General features: G+C 40.0%; 1 protein-coding gene across 1 annotated transcript; it reads right to left on the bottom strand.

The window, feature by feature from the left end:
* Window positions 1-1910: 1910 nt before the first annotated feature.
* Window positions 1911-16631, bottom strand: LOC103806928 (chromosome unknown open reading frame, human C9orf85; the record flags this gene model as incomplete). The annotated part of the gene is made up of 4 exons (XM_009079643.1): window positions 1911-2088; window positions 2824-2937; window positions 5779-5885; window positions 16552-16631. Coding segments are annotated over 4 exons (479 nt in total), but the record flags the coding sequence as incomplete, so codon positions are not given.
* Window positions 16632-16634: the final 3 nt, after the last annotated feature.

The following is a 16634-nucleotide window of genomic DNA, read 5'->3' as shown; positions in this document are numbered from 1 at the left end:
TCAGAAAGGCTGGACTAACACCAGCCAGCCACCATTGCCGCTGTGCTCACTCACAGCAAAGTTTCATCAGCTCTAGTATCAACTGCCCACCTAAACATCAAACAGAGCAGAGGTGTGTGACACAAAGATGCTGACTTGGGAGGACTTTCCATAATATTTGTATTTTGTTGCTACAGATCGCCCGTCTGTATGGCTCTGCTATCCCCCGGTAATGACAGGTTGTGTCACCACTTTGAGAAGAAAGTCCTTTCCCTTATTTCCTCATTATACAGCTCATGCCAATTCCATGACATGTTTTTCTACCGTTTCAGGACTTCCTCTCACCTTTGGGCAAAGGACTAGGTCATTGTAAATTTTCCCAAGTGGAAAAACATTTTCCATACATATGGTCACTTTCAGGAGCCAAGTTCACTTTTGGTGACACTCATAGTTTCCCCAGAGAGACCCTTTCTGAAGCTAAATCCACATTACTCATTAACTTCCCTCTACTCATTCCCCCACCTGATGATCCGCGGTGTGTGTTTGTGTGGGATATTCCTTGTTTACTCTGCCCTTGTCGACGTAAACTGGCAGGACAATCGGAGATGTCACACTAAGTCAGACGTCACTGCTGTCCTGTTGGGAGGACTTATCTGTCAATTCAACATGACCTTCAGATCCAGTCACTTCTGAACACACCTGACAACCTCCTTTTCCTCCACTAAGCACCTCCTAGTGCTTTGCAACTTCAGTGACTCTTTCAGACAAACACAGGGTGGGACAAACACAGGGTGCCTATCTGTACCCAAAAGATTAAATTTCAGGACTTCCTTCATTCCTGGGCAGAGGTGGGAAATAATCCCAGTGCTGAATTCCCTCACTGCATTTGACAAAGCTAGTTTGGGAATCAATTTTTTCCATGCTCACTATTGCAACTCAGGCAAAGCAGATGTCTAGCTGCTAAGCAGTTAGTAAAGATGGCATAGTATATTGTCATAGGTTAATGTATACATAGTCAGCTAAATCTATAGAGGAAGAAGACAATACAGAAGAAATCAAATAATCCAGAATCCTATAAAGATAGTTACTGCAAATTCAGCTAAGTTCTTTGTAGAGTTTAATCTGTGTTGGAATAACCTCTACAAAGAAGTAAAAATTAGAAAGGGAGTAACTGTGTAAGCATCATTACACTGCACAAGTGTCTTCATATCAGAGAAAAAAAACATTAGATCTGGAGTCAAAGGAAAAGGAAGCATGAGCCCTGTTATGCCAAATTCTAAACAGTCTGCAAGTTTTTTTGTTTACAAAACATTGGTAGTAACAAGGCCACAGATCTGTAATGCATACTTATACATGGTAAATAAGCATTAACTGCTCATGAACTGTACTTGAGATGGCATTTGGGCTCTTTTCTTTCTTGTGGGGAAAAAAAACCCCAAAACCCAAACAAAACCAACAGGGTAAGGGTAATGAATGCTCGGTATTTTGACCGCAATTGGAAAGTCATTGTCAGAATGTAGCAAGTTCTTCCTTCTGCAAACCATTACAGGTGGTTTAGCTCTTCCTTTTTATGACAATATGGTGTTCATTTGAGACTTTCAAGTAGCTTTCCAAGTGACAATAAAACAGTGACATAATATAGGATTTTGAACAAATACACAATTACACTAAGAGAGAAACAGCAAGTATGCATGTATGCAATAAAGAACTATGCCTAAGGATTCAATTTCTGAATATTTTCCCAAGAAATTCTGCTCTTAATACACAAAAGTATTTATTCATACAAACTCCTCAACAAGCATCATAATACACAGTGCCAACATTTATTATGCATTTATATGCAATCTTAGATGTCAAATCAGGTTTTCAGAGCAGCAAACATTGGTTTACCAGTTTTGATTACATATAGTCTCCTACATAAACTCAACCTTTTAGATCTCTGTTCTTTCAAAATTCATACTTTTAAATTGCTCTTCCAGCACATCAGAATCTTCACCACTGCTTGTACTAATGCAGTTTGTATCAAAATCCAGCTCCTTGTCCAGTCCACTGCTCTCCTGGCCATTTTTTGTAGCCTCACTCTCAGTTCTGTCTTGTCCTTTATCAATCCTGCAGAGAACAACAGGGATGTCATCACCACCCATTTCTGAAATTTCCATCCCAATATGAGATGGAAGATGGCAGGATGTGGGAAGGAGGATGAAAGGGACGGTAACATAATTTTCACATTGAATAGGAAAAGTGTTTTATACATAAAAAGTATTTAGTACACAAGAGTCCATAAAAAAAAATAAAGGTAATAAATGAACAGTTTGACCAACTGAGCAACTGCTGGACAGCTGTCACAAACTAATAAATTAATGTATCAGGATCAGTAATGAGAGAACTCTAGTAAAAGAGCAAAAAACCCGTAAGCCTGCTAAATGTATTATAGTAACTATTAGTCCTTGATTAGCTTTCTGTTCACTAGTAACTGAATCATCAAGCGGCAGACAAAAAGCACACATTAAATTGGTTTATGCATATTTTATGATGCTCTCTACTAAAATCTGTTTTGAAGTGCTTTGTTCCTAAGGAAGATAATGCAATCTACACTTTGGTGCTAAAATAAACTGTCTGATCCAAGTAAGACTGTTTTTGGCTCGGCCCCACTAACATCAATAGGCATTTCACCCTCAGTTTCATCAGAAGAAAGTGAGCAAAATGACTCCTACTGATTCCCATTAGGATTATTCAGAATATGGCATAAAGTACAACAGCATCTTGGCAGTTTCCAAACAAGGTTTATTAAAAGGGCAAGAAACAGTGTGAAACTGAAATTATGCAACCTACGGAGCTACTTACGGAATAACAATTTCTTCTTGTTTTCCACATTTAGCACAAATTTCTAGTTTACCAGCACACGGTCGACAAATAATATGGTAAGGATCTTTCACAGTTTTCTGTAGGCACTTCACACTGTGGAGAGAAAGGAAACATGATTTAAAAAATATTGTGGACACTTACTAAACATTCTGTGTTCAAATACAGCATAGACATAATCTTCAAAAGAGGAACAAGAAATTTTAGGCCAGTTTCATATGAAACAATTGGTCTCTTAACAAGTAGCACTATCAAAATCATTGCTTATCATCTTCCTCCTCTTGCTTTTTCAGGAAAAATTATTAAAACAAGAAATGAAAAAGAAATAAAATCAAGAATTTTTATATTTAAAGTGACAAAAGAAATGTTTCCATTCATTTCAATAAGGTAGTTTTTACTTCAAGAGTTGCATACCTTCTTCTGGTTTAATAACAGAAGAGAAGTAGAATATCATATTAAAAAGTACATGGATTTTACAAAAAAAAAGGCTTTGTATTCAAACACTGCAACATCTTCCTCTTGAACTTCTCAGATTATAAACTGAGTCAGTGTTGGGCTTTGCCTTCTATGAACACAAGCCTTCTATGAACTTAATTATGTAGAGGTTTTGGGTTATTCTTTTTCAGACTACGATAAAACTCTGCAGATTAAGAAATTTCCAAAATGCTATGGCTTAATATTCAGCTGACATTTCTAAAGCATTATATCTTTGGATAACAGAACCCAAAACAATATACCCCATGTAATGCAGCTGCCTTAAAACTCACTCTTTCTTGGTTTCTGATGCACTCGAAAGTCTTCAGCATACAGTTCTACAGAGTGCATTTGCAGACTTGGCTAACACAGGCTAACACATGTTTTTGCATGCCTTGTAAGGACAGATGCACTAACTAGCATCTAGTGAAACAAATTTTTTACTTGCTTTCCTAAATGCCATTCTTAAGTAGCATCACCTTCTCCTCACTACCTTCATCCAGGCTTTACTGAACTTTAATTATTCAGGTGTGCATATCCAATTTTTTAAGAAGACGTAAAATCACAAGAATTCCTATAGGACACATCAGACTAAAGCAAAGTCTGGACTGCCTAGTGCTTCTGGTCTTCCCTCTCCTCCAGGAAAAACCTAGTTAGATATCACTACTTTGTCTGGGTTGCTATTTCTTTTTCTTTCTTCTATGTTCAGTTGCATTAGTAGTAAAAAACAAATCTACAGTTCTTTCCAGCCATGTCATAACAAAGAGGGGCACTACAAATGTAAGCCAGATATATATATAGATATATCTCTATCTATCTATCTATCTATCTATCTATCTATAAATGCTTTAACATCACGTAGTTAAATATTTGAAACAAAGTAGGGATAGCTCATGGCTGTACCAACATTCATAATTCTGAAGATGCTAAGAAACTTAAAAATACATTGAGATACAGAGAAATCCTCCATTCCCCTTGTTTACAACATAAATAATTCATCTTTTACATACAGTCACATTTTTAATGTCTATTATGCATCCACTTCACCCAGACACTTCATCTATTGAAAATCTTCAGTCTTGTCCTTTCAGAACAGCAGCTCACCCAGCCATGAAATACAATGGATGCTGGTCTAGAAATCATCACATGTAGAGCTAGAATGCTCTGCAGCACAATTTCCTTGTTCAAAAATATGACTGAAACCATCACATATTCTACTATAAACACCTGTTCTACAATGCCACTTTTTCTATATCCAAGGCCTCTCTGATTTACACAGGGGTTTGCCTCCTTGCCTTCTTTTTTTTTAATTTGGGGGTAGGCAGAGAAGAGGCAAAAGAATCAGATCCATCACCATATGATTTGTTACAGGTCAGTACTTTCAGACAGGATGCACAGTCATTTGAGAAAAAGAGACAGATCCCAACTTCATCCGCAGTGCACAGAACCCAGAATATTTATTTTGAGAACAGTAAGCCTTCTACCTAATAATTTATTTTTCACTCGAAAGGGTGGAGCTGATCACTAAAACCAAAATACTTGTCACATATGGCTTCATACTAAATAGTAAAACTTTTACACAAGTGGGGGATAGAGTATGAACAAACATTCCTTTCCTTTTAATCTACTGAAAATCAAACTAGAACACACCGTCACTCAGGGAACTACACACATACATTTACAGAACCTCTTCAAGCAGTTCCTAAGTACTTCAGAACTATGTAACTGAGAGCAACACACAGATGCAGAGAGAGCTGCTACTGACAAACCTGGCTCTATTCTACACCACAGCCCTGCAGTGGTTTCTGTGAGTTCAGTGTTTCACTGCTGAAACACTGGCTGTGTCTGCTGCCACAGGAGGTAAGGTCCTCTGCAACTGAGCAATTAAGAAGAAAGCAGAGAACATGTACTTCAGAAAATGAAAATAATTTATAGGTTTGTGATAGGTTAAGATATTTATCGTATTTGTTATGCATTTATCCAAAACCATGTAATACAGAACTGTATGCAAACAATGCCAACATTTAAGATTATAGTTTCTTACAGAAAAATAGCTAACATGCTAAGAGGTAAAGGAATTTATGTATTGCAAACATTTGTGAAGTACAAAAGTTAAGAGATGTGCAAATTCCTCTAGTTCTGACTTGAAACAAGGCCTTAGAAAATCGTGTCACAACAGGTTCAGTTCGACTTGGAAACTTGCAGGTCCACAGTTTTAACAGTACATTTTTAACAGCAAACAGGGAAGCAGCAGCTTTTCCTCTCTGTTTTCTTTTCAAAAGTTTAAGATAAAATACTAATGAATTAGAAAATTAACATTACATATACATTGTCATTGCAGGCTCCAAATTTGAAAAATGTCACATAGTAGCAGCTCCTTCTTTTCAGTTTCCAAAACCAAAATATTTTCCAAAAGTTCACAAACTATGTGATCAGGAATTAACACAAAGTATCTTAACTCACCATTTTTTAGGTTTTGATAGTAGTTTGTACTTGCTGAACTTTACTCGCCACTCCAAGATACCTTTGCAATGCTGACACACTCCATCATGAAGCTTAGCATTTATTTTCTGAATAAAAAAAACAAAAATACATTGAAGATTTCCTACTGTAATGAGTATAACCTCTCTCAGAAAGCATTTCCACCTACCATGTGATTGATACTGTATTTAGAAATATGTTTGCTTAATATTAACCCTAAGCATTTCATATACATTTATTTTCTTCAGTGTAATTTTCTGCAGTGGAATGAGTGCTGAGAAAGACTACCTTGAGGTTAAATACAATCTTCTTGTTATAGTAATTTAAATATTGTTAGAAGTAGTACTTATTGTTATATTGTTGAAAATAGATTACTATATTTTACTACATTTCATCCTGAGAAATTTTACAAAACAGATTTAAGAAAAATAAGCCCTTGAAATGTAGTTTTTACCTGAAGAAAACTCACAAGGCTTAGCATTTAATTCATTATTGCTCAAGCTATCATTATACTACATAAACAGTTTCAGAATTTTTTTCTCAGACAACAATAAAATAGAATCCTCACACTATTTGCAGTCAAATCATTCCATCTCTAATCCTAACCTTCCTTTATGAAAAATTAATACATTTTTACTTTCCTGTGCCTAAGATAAAATCCTCAAAATGGTCATTTAAACTATGCTCTGTTTTCAAGACAATGTAAAATTTACCTTAAGATCTCGTATGACATTTTGTGCTTATTTTGCTCAGAAATGTAAACCACTGAGTGGCCAGTATGATTTGCAAAATAGAAGTTATTCTGAGACCGAAAGCAGTACCAAGCCAAACTGTTATATTAAATAACAAGGAACATATACCTGTATTTTGAGCCTACTTTTATTTCTCCTCTAACTAAAAATACCAGCACTAACATTAACTATCATACAGATGTGTATATTTGTTCAGAAATGTAAAAGCAAAAATTTCACGATTAAAAATCATGCATGTAACCAAAAAAAAGGATGCCTTCTTGAAGACAGTTTTAAAATGACCACCACATCAACATTACATTATTAAGATGGTCTAAACCACATCTACTACTTAGAATACCTAAAAATTCATTGGAACAGATTCTGTATTAATTTGGATTACAGTTTATGTTATTCCTTTACAAATGAACTGAAAAGCTATTCTATGAATACAGTAGCTTCTGAAGTAATTTCCTGGTTTTATGACCCACAAGAGCTTCTTACTACTCCACAAAGTTCTACTTCAATACATTAGACAAAAGAACAAGCCTAGCTTCAAAAAAACAGTATCTTATTCTATTCTGGAAAATCTATGTTGCAAGGATTGGCTACTGGCAAGTGAGACTATAATCTGGGACTTGTTTTCCATTGTTTCAATTTTTACCAAACTTCCACCATTCAGTATAAGTTTTCCAATGGTGTGATTAACTGAACGTGTGGTGCTTTATGGCTGTTTCAGTTAAAAGTGAATTATTTTCCAAATGATCAAACAAAGACTTGGCATGTTTGAAAAAAACAAACAAGGTTTTGCAGACAGCTTGAATACTGAATACAGAAAGCTGTGGTTCTGATGCATCATGAATTACATTTTCCATGAAACACAAACATTTTGCTAACGTGCAAAATTTTTGTGAGCAAATCATTGGTAAGTTCTCAGCCGATACCTGCTGAAGGGCTCATAATTCAAACTGCTGCGAGCACTAACTGTGTTCAGTCTTTCAAATTCATGTAATTCACAGAATCATAGAATTTTAGGGCTTGGAATGGACCTTACAGATCATCTAGTCCCAACCCCCAGGCATGGGCAGGGACACCTTCCACTAGACCAGGATGCTCAAGGCCTCATCCAGCCTGGCCTTGAGCACTGCCAGGGTTGGGACAGCCAGAGCCTCCCTGGGCAACCTGTGCCAGTGTCTCATCAAAGGTCAGGACATCTGACACACATAGTCCAACTTGGCTTTATGGACATCCACACATAAGGGTTTCAAAACCAGCAGCCAGACACCAAGTCAGCAGCGACACCTTCATTGGGTAAACCACACTGGCTTCGAGCCCAGTTCTGCAGGATCAGCCCTGCACGAGGTATTCAATCAGACAGCTGCTGCTCAGTTTGACCTGCAGAAGGGCTACAGGATGCACACACACGCAAAGGGAACACAGCACCAGCTCCTTGTGGAAAGGACGAGAGCCTCGCACTGCCCCAATGCACAGCAAGGCATGACTGGCACTTTCATGCCAGGACAGACACCCCTGGGAGTCGGGCCGGTCTGGTCCCTGCCCCGGCGCGGCTGTCTCCAGGCCCTGCTCACCACTCCCCGCACTCCGCAGCTTTCTTTTCGCTGCTTCACCAGCACAAAGTAATGCACCAAGCAGTATAGCCTGAATCAGCTTCTGACAACCTGCAAATCAGCCTGAACTTCCCACTTCTCCCTCTCACTCACCTCACTTGCATTGAGTCTGTGTACACTGAGTACTGTGTGCAGTTCTGGGCCCCTCAGTTCAGGAAGGATATTGAGGTGCTGGAGCAGGTCCAGAGAAGAGCAACGAGGCTGGTGAAGGGACTCGAGCACAAGTGCAATGAGGAGAGGCTGAGGGAGCTGGGGTTGTTTAGCCTGGAGAAGAGAAGGCTCAGGGGAGACCTTATCGCCCTCTACAACTCCCTGAAAGGAGGCTGGAGTCAGGTGGGGGTTGGTCTCTTCTCCCAGGCAACCAGCAGTAGGACAAGAGGGCACAGACTCAAGCTCTGCCAGGGGAGGTTTAGGTTAGATATTAGGAGAAGACTTTTTATGGACATAGTGATCAGTCATCGGAATGGGCTGCCCAGGGAGGGGGTGGATTCACCATCCCTGGAGGTTTTCAAGATGAGACTGGATGTGGCACTTGGTGCCATGGTCTAGTAACCACAGTAGGGTTGGATTAGATGATCTTTGAGGTCTCTTCCAACCAGGTTGATTCTATGATTTTATGAGTCCTAATGCAGGAGGGGTGAAAGACACAAACAATGTAATATGTATTCCCAGGTGTCCTTTACTGTTTCAGCTATTTTTGGTCTTGCTAAGGCAGAACCCAGTGAACCTCGAAAACTGCAGTAGTTTAAGCTGAAGACAGATGGTTGTCTTTAAAAAAGGAGTTAGTTTACTGGCTGAAAACCACCTTGCTTCCCATAACAGGTTATGACATCACGGCTGGGGTCAGGAGCCATGTTACTAAGTGATGCAGGGACATGCTCAGCAATGGGTAAAGCACTTGGAATGCAAAAGGCCACGGTCCAGGACTGCTCTGGACTGCACATGGCATAAACAGTGCAGAAGAATGAAATAGAACTACATTCACCTCTCATTCAAAGGAAATCCTAAGTTTGTCAAACTTATTTGCTTTTACAAATTCTGCTGAATATTTGCTATGGAACAAGGAAATATCCATAATTATTATTAATGGAGCTTTATAAAGCTCTTCCCCATCCCAATTTGCTTATCACCTGCCTCCAGTTACACAACAATCACAGCATGATGAATTTTTTTTTTTCATGCAAACTGAAACACTGGCCATCCCAAAACATGCCAAAGATGAAGGGGCAACACAACAGATGACAGGCAATCCTGGAGGTTCCCAGCAAGTACTGATGACAAATTCCTTCTCCAAGTGATAGAAAAGCCAACAAGGAAAGGTGCTATGCTCACCAAGAAGGGGAGGTTGGTGGGGAACATGAAGCTCAAGGGCAGCCTGGGCTGCAGTGACCATGAAATTGTGGAGTGCAAGATCATGGGAGCAGTGAGAAGGACAAGAAGCAGCTCACTACGCTAGACTTCAGGAAAGCAGACTTTGGTCTCTTCAGGGATCTCCTCGGCTGAGCATTATGGGATACAACCCTGGAGAGAAAAGGGCCCCAAGACAGCTGGATAATATTCAAGGATTGTCTCCTCCAGGCTCAAGAATAATGCATCCCTACAAAGGAAGGAAAACAGGAGACCTGAAGGGATGAACAAGGAGCTCTTGGCCAAACAAATGCAAACAGGTAGCTTACAGAGGGTGAAAGTACGGAAAGGTAGGTCTGGAAGGAATACATAAAAATTGAACAAACAGCCAGGGAGAAGGTTAAGAAAGCTAAAGCACTGGCAGAAGTCAATTTGGCCAAGGACATAATGGGTAACAAAAAAGGCTTCTTGAGGTACACAAGTGATGAGAGAAAGACTAGCGGAAATGTAGGTCCTCTCAGGAAGGATACAGAAGACCTGGTTACCCAGGACATGGAGAAGGCATTTGGACAGTGGGATTGAGTGCACCTTCAACAAATTTGCCAATGGCACCAATCTGTCTGATGTGGTTGACACTCTGGAGGGAAGGAATGCCATCCAGAGGGACCTAGAGAGGCTTGAGAGGTGGGCCTGTATGAACCTCATGAAGTTCAGCAAAGCAAAGTGCAAGTTCCAGCACCTGGGTCACAGCAATCCCAAGCACAAATACAGACTGGGTGGAGAATGGATGGAGAGCAGTCCCGAGGAAAATTATTCTGGGGGTGTTGGTAGGTAAGAAGCTCAACATGAGCCAGCAATGTGTACTCACAGCCAAGAAAGCAAACCATATCTTGGGCTGCATCAAAAGCAGGGTGGGCAGACGGTCAAGGCAGGTGATTCTGCCTCTCCACTCTGTTCTGGTGAGACACCACCTGGAACATTGGATCCAGCTCTGGGGTCCGCAACACAAAGACATGGACTTGTCTGGAGAGGTCCAGAGGAAGGACACTAAGTTGATCACAGGGCTGGAACACCTCTCCTATGAAGACAGGCTGAGAAAGTTGGGACTGTTCTGCCAGGAGAAGGTTGCATGGAGACCTTAGAGCACCTTCCAGTACCTAAAGGGGCAACAAGAGGGCTGGAGACTTTTCCCAAGGCCATGCAGTGTTAGGGTAAGGGAGAACAGCCTTAATCTGAAGGGAAGGACACTAAGTTGATCACAGGGCTGGAACACCTCTCCTATGAAGACAGGCTGAGAAAGTTGGGACTGTTCTGCCAGGAGAAGGTTGCATGGAGACCTTAGAGCACCTTCCAGTACCTAAAGGGGCAACAAGAGGGCTGGAGACTTTTCCCAAGGCCATGCAGTGTTAGGGTAAGGGAGAACAGCCTTAATCTGAAGGAGGGCAAGGTTAGATATCCTATGAAGACAGGCTGAGAAAGTTGGGACTGTTCTGCCAGGAGAAGGTTGCATGGAGACCTTAGAGCACCTTCCAGTACCTAAAGGGGCAACAAGAGGGCTGGAGACTTTTCCCAAGGCCATGCAGTGTTAGGGTAAGGGAGAACAGCCTTAATCTGAAGGAGGGCAGGTTTAGGTTAGATATTAGAAAGAAATTCTTTACTGTGAGGGTGGTGATGCACTGGAACAGGTTGCCCAGAGAAGCTATAGACTCCCCAATCCTGAAGGTGTTCAAGACCTGGCTGACTGGGGCTCTGAGCAACCTGGTCTAGTGGAAGGTATCCCTGAATGTGACAGGGAAGTTGAAACTAGATGATCTCTAATGTTCGTTCCAACCCAAACCATTCTATGATTCTATAATCACATTTAGATGTGTCAAAAATCACATTTAGGATACTGATCCAGGCATAAAGATGCCTGGACTTTTCAACCTAGTCATCTGCAGCACCACAAATCTTACACAGCAACTCAAAGAAATCACAGAGCACCTGTTCAGAAGGTAAAAAAACCTGGAAGACAACAGCGTTGAAATTCTAATTTCCTCCTTCTAACAGCCTGTTCCTCCCGTTCAGCCAATTCCTGCATTTTTTACTCAATGTTGACACTTCAAGCATGGGGTGGTGTACTTAATCCTTGGCTTAGCACATCTGAATACAAGAGAGACTATGACTCTACAATTCTTCTACCAGACTGCTGATTTAGAAAGACAATAGAGAATGATGGATTAATATAAAGCAAGCAATCAGGGAGATTTACAGAGTTTAACCTTGACTTGCGTTTGCCTTTTAGGTTTATTTTGCTCAGAAAAAAAAAAAAGGATGATATCTAAATGCTACTTTTACTACAAGTTGATAATTTACTGTGGTTTTTTTACACTAAACTGAACATTTCCTTTGACCAAAAAAAGGTATCATACCACTTTCAAATGCATTGCAGACTTGAAGTAATAAAGCAAGCTGTTTCTAATTATAGGTTTGGATAAACTGTTTTTTTCTCAGATTTTTTAAATGACTAAGAAACATGTTAGAGTAACTTCTGCTAACAAATTAGAAGATAAACTTTTCTGGTTTCTCAGTTCTCAATCAGCATGTTGAAGTCACTAGTTAAATAAAAGAAACCCCTCTGCTGCTTACTTCTCCTATTAACTTTTTAATATATTTTGTACATTGTTTAAACTTTCATGTATTCATATTTTCTTCCTTTTGCCATTTTAATAGTTTGCTTTCTTTTAAGGGTACAAAATACCAACAACCCACACAAAGTCCTGAAAAAGGCTTGTCAATTTCATTATTCTCTTCCAACTTTTCTACCCACCTTTTACACAGGTTGTGAGCTCTCATATACAAATAGGAGGTAGTGTTTACGGTGTGAAATAAATTTCTTAGTGTGAGAACTACTCCAACAGGTTAGATTACGTTTCTGTCACAGCAGTTTCTCTGGGGTTTTTTATGCTCATTTCCTTGTTTCCGTCATACGTCACTCTTTTCTTTTGCCATACTTTGCTCCAAGGACAAGTGCAACTTGTATAGTGCTTAAGTATGTCTATATATTCTACAAAGAAATTACAGTTATGCAGTACAGACATACACAAATAGCCTTAAAGCATACAGTCACAAAATATTCCATGTGAATACTATATATGCACTGTCAGGTGAGCATTAACGAATCAATATTGTCTGGTCACATAACCCAGTATTAAATCACTTAACCCACCAAAAGCAGTTCAGAATATATGTAAACACATGCACCTACACCTACTAACTTAGCACACAAAATAATCCCCATCCTAAACTAGAATTAAAGCACCCACAAGCAAGATGTAATGATCAGGTTTCAAAGAAGATTCACCATCTGTAAGTTTCTAATTATGCGTGAACCTATGGGTATTTTGATTTTCTCTACTGAAAGCAGACTCCTACTACTGAGCAGATTACTGGTCTATTCTGCTGTAAACAAATGTAATGTTAATGCCACCCATAAACTTTCTTGTCAGGAGCACAGGTGACACTGCTACAATCAACAAGGATGAATGCAGCAGTTCTGAACAACTGCAGTTCTCAGAAAAACAAAATTCCACAGGACCTCCAGCGCATGACTACAAAGCAGTTAAGGTAGATCAACGCAGACTCACGAATGTGAAACTGAGCTGCTAGACGCCAGACTGTGAGTTCTAATACACAGTTCACAGGCTGAAATCAAGTCCCCCATAGAGCTTCACTTGCTCACATATTGTATCAGCATTGTTTGAAATTCCTTTTTCTACAGATAATCTCTCATAAAGCATATTTCAGATTGTAACCAATATATGGATGGCTATATAGGTAGCATTCAAAAACAGTATTGGAAGGACTGAAAATCAACTCTCACCATCTTCCCCAGAAAGAATGGAAAACATGCTATTGCACAAAAACACACATGCACACATGCCAGACACAACCCCTGTACCCACCCACATGCTCTCTCTCTCCCTGCCCTGCCTCCCGAGTTAGGTTAGAGACCAGAATAGATATTATTTTTGCAACTATTCTCCCTACATGAACAGCTACAACCCAAGCCTTAATGCACTTCTTAACCCAGAATAGTAGGCTAGAGAGTAGATTTTAGCCTGCCAAGCTACTCTATGTTGCATCAAGAACATAAACTAAAAAAACTCCAATACTCTTATCTAACCATTCCAGTTGGCCACTGGTTTATCTCTATCTTCCTTCTGTGCTTCAAGGCATCCTCACTGGCTCAGCATTTAAGCTCTGAATTCACCTGTTCTGTTCCAAATGCCTTCCCACAGCCTCAACCAGCATCTCCACCAAAACAAGTTACTCATCCACACACCCAGCTGAAAAAGCAGTTGACATCAACGCTATGGTAAAGCTGGGGTTCAGAGTTACTAACCCCTGAAATTTAGGGAAATGTGAGTTATGATCTGCACTTATGAGAGGAAATAAATGGAGAAACAAATCAGTCACTTGGGTGTAACTATGCATAACTTTGTGGTTTACCATCCTACTACAATGGAGTTCTAAATGTTCTCAATGAATATTTGCTTTCATTTCTAGAACCACTCCAGCTTCCATAATGACTTATGTAATATACTTTACATAAAATATATATTCATATAACATAATGTATGTTCCTCAGCTCAGTGCTGCAAAGAACTGTTCTGGAATATACTATGTAAAGCAAACACCCATAAACCAATTCTAGGATTCAATAACTAACAACACAGTGTCTTCCTTGTCCTGGCTCTTTCTTCTTCAATTTATCCTAGGATGCAAGCTTTTCCAGCACTGTTAGGCAGTTACCCAAATACAGTGGAGAGGCAAAGTACTTTGTTGCAAGCCTATCCCAGAGTTATGATGTAGTAAAGCCTGATCATTAGAGGAAACACAGATGGATCTTTCAGCATGTTCTGCAAGTAATCAAATCTATGGCCTCTAAGATTAGAAAATGGATGCCAAGTTCAATGTCAGACAAGGAGCGCAAAACCTTCCAAAAAAACCCACAAAACAAATGCACAATGACTGTCAGCAGAGTAAAGTCAAAATACTACAATTAGATCAATTTCCTCTGCAGATATTATTTCACTGAGAGACAGCAATAATACCATAACTAACTACCTCAACTCCACCCACAATACAACCTGAAGCTACTGTAGTTAACAACATTGCTAACGCACTGTGCAAACACAGAAGGATCTAAACATTAAGCTAATAAGCATTTTGCAGCCTTTCAAGATAGTATTGCATTGGACAGTGCGTAACAGTAGACAAAGACAGGCCAAATACCTAAAAAAACCTACATTTAACAGTGACTTAGAGGAGATCCACTCTCTTTCAGTAGTTCTGAGTATTCCTCTCACCTACTGGGCTAGTGAGAGGTAGAAAGGAAAAATGCCCCACTCCTGTATTAGTCCTTGTGATAGAACTTCTGCTATTTCTTCCCTTCCCTCACCACACCTTAAACATTTGTGGCACATCTGATCATTCAGGACTACACAAGAGAGAGATGCAAAACTGGCATCATTTAGCACAGTACATATTTAAACTATGATATTAATCACCACTTAATCTTTGCTAGTCTTCTTAAAAATTTTATGAATAGCAGAAACACGACTAATCATCATTATAAAGACCCTTGTGTATCTCGTAAGACTTGAATTTGTACATGACAGTATGCCAAAAGAAAAACTCATCCTCTTCCCTTACCACATGCAACCTAATCCCAGAACAGGAAGCACCTTCTTCAGGATGGTTCTTCCTTGTGCTCAGCCCTCCCCATGAACTGGCAGGCACAGGGAGAAAACACATCATTTGCTTGAAACAGAAAGGAAAAAGAGTCAAGTTGATGCCCACGGCAAACCTTGGCTACATTAAAAAACATGTATTTATTTGAATGCATGGTATTGTGTAGCCAGTTCTATAGGACATAAAACCTTTTGAAAGGGAAGAAAAGCAGCCATGTGGGCATCAAAGTGATTACAGCAGCTACAAAACTGATGTCAGAATTCAGTTTCTCCTTGAAGCCTTTTCTGGTAGACCAACTCTCTAGGACATTTTTTTTGTGTGCGTGTGTGTGTGTGTGTGTGTATTTGTAGCCAGGAAGGAAAATACCGTGAGATCATACAGTGAATCACACAATAAATAACACTGTCACTGCTTAAGAATCCTAAGAAAGCAGGCTGTTCAACTTGCAGAACCAGTCCTACAACATCTAAACAAAAGCCCCAAAACAAAGCCACAAGAAAAACCAAACCTGCGTCTTTGGTTCCAAGACTTTAACTCATTACTTATTTCCCCTTCTCCCAGTTCTTTTTGACAGTCCAGTCACGTTCAGTTAAAGGGATACTGACAGGACAGCAATAACACCAGATATGAGAGATTTCTCGTAGAGTGTTCATCTTCCGTTCTGCCTTACGTTTTCAGCTTACTAAGCAAGACTAAACACCCCACTTCGGCGGTGTGAATGCTTAGGCACATTGCTTGGTCTTCATCTCCTCCCATGGTGCTAATGTGTTACCACGACTACAAACATACAGCATGTTCCAATAATATATTGTAAACCAATTCCTTTTACAGGCTTAGAAACAAAAGAAGACAAAATGATTTTCTGAAACAAGTGTGAAGATATGGAGCCGTGATAATATGCATAGCAAAAGCACAGACAGAATAGCTTAAGACACCCTTCTGTGCAACTTTCAGAAAAGCCCCTCAAGAATTTTTCTCAAGAACTGAAGCAAACATGAGTCTTCTTAAAGCCGTCTCCAAAGTATGCGAAGTGAAGTTTTATATTTACGCAGATAGTAAGGGGGAGCCGTTCAAACTAAACTCTCAAAAGGTTAAGATCTCTGAAGTATGACCACACATAGTCACAAACTCCGAGAAGACCTAACACCTTGCAAGAAGCCACACGGATGACCCCACGTGGACTGTTTAACGACTTCACTCACTGTACAAACGTAAGGGCTTTATTTTAGTCTTCCTCTTAACAATTTGTCAGCCATTCAAGTTTCACCCCACGCGTTTGCCCGCGGGGCGGTGCGGCCCGCCCCGCCGCTTACCTTCCGCCGGGCGCTGCTGTCGTACTTGTCGTTCCTGAAGCCGCGCGCGTTCTGGTGGCGCTGCGGCCGCGTGCGCCGCACGT

This window comes from Acanthisitta chloris, unplaced genomic scaffold (assembly GCF_000695815.1).
Source record: "Acanthisitta chloris isolate BGI_N310 unplaced genomic scaffold, ASM69581v1 scaffold2760, whole genome shotgun sequence".
Lineage (NCBI taxonomy): Eukaryota > Metazoa > Chordata > Aves > Passeriformes > Acanthisittidae > Acanthisitta > Acanthisitta chloris.
Note: the sequence above shows the minus strand (reverse complement) of the source record. Positions and strands in the feature narration are given on the sequence as shown.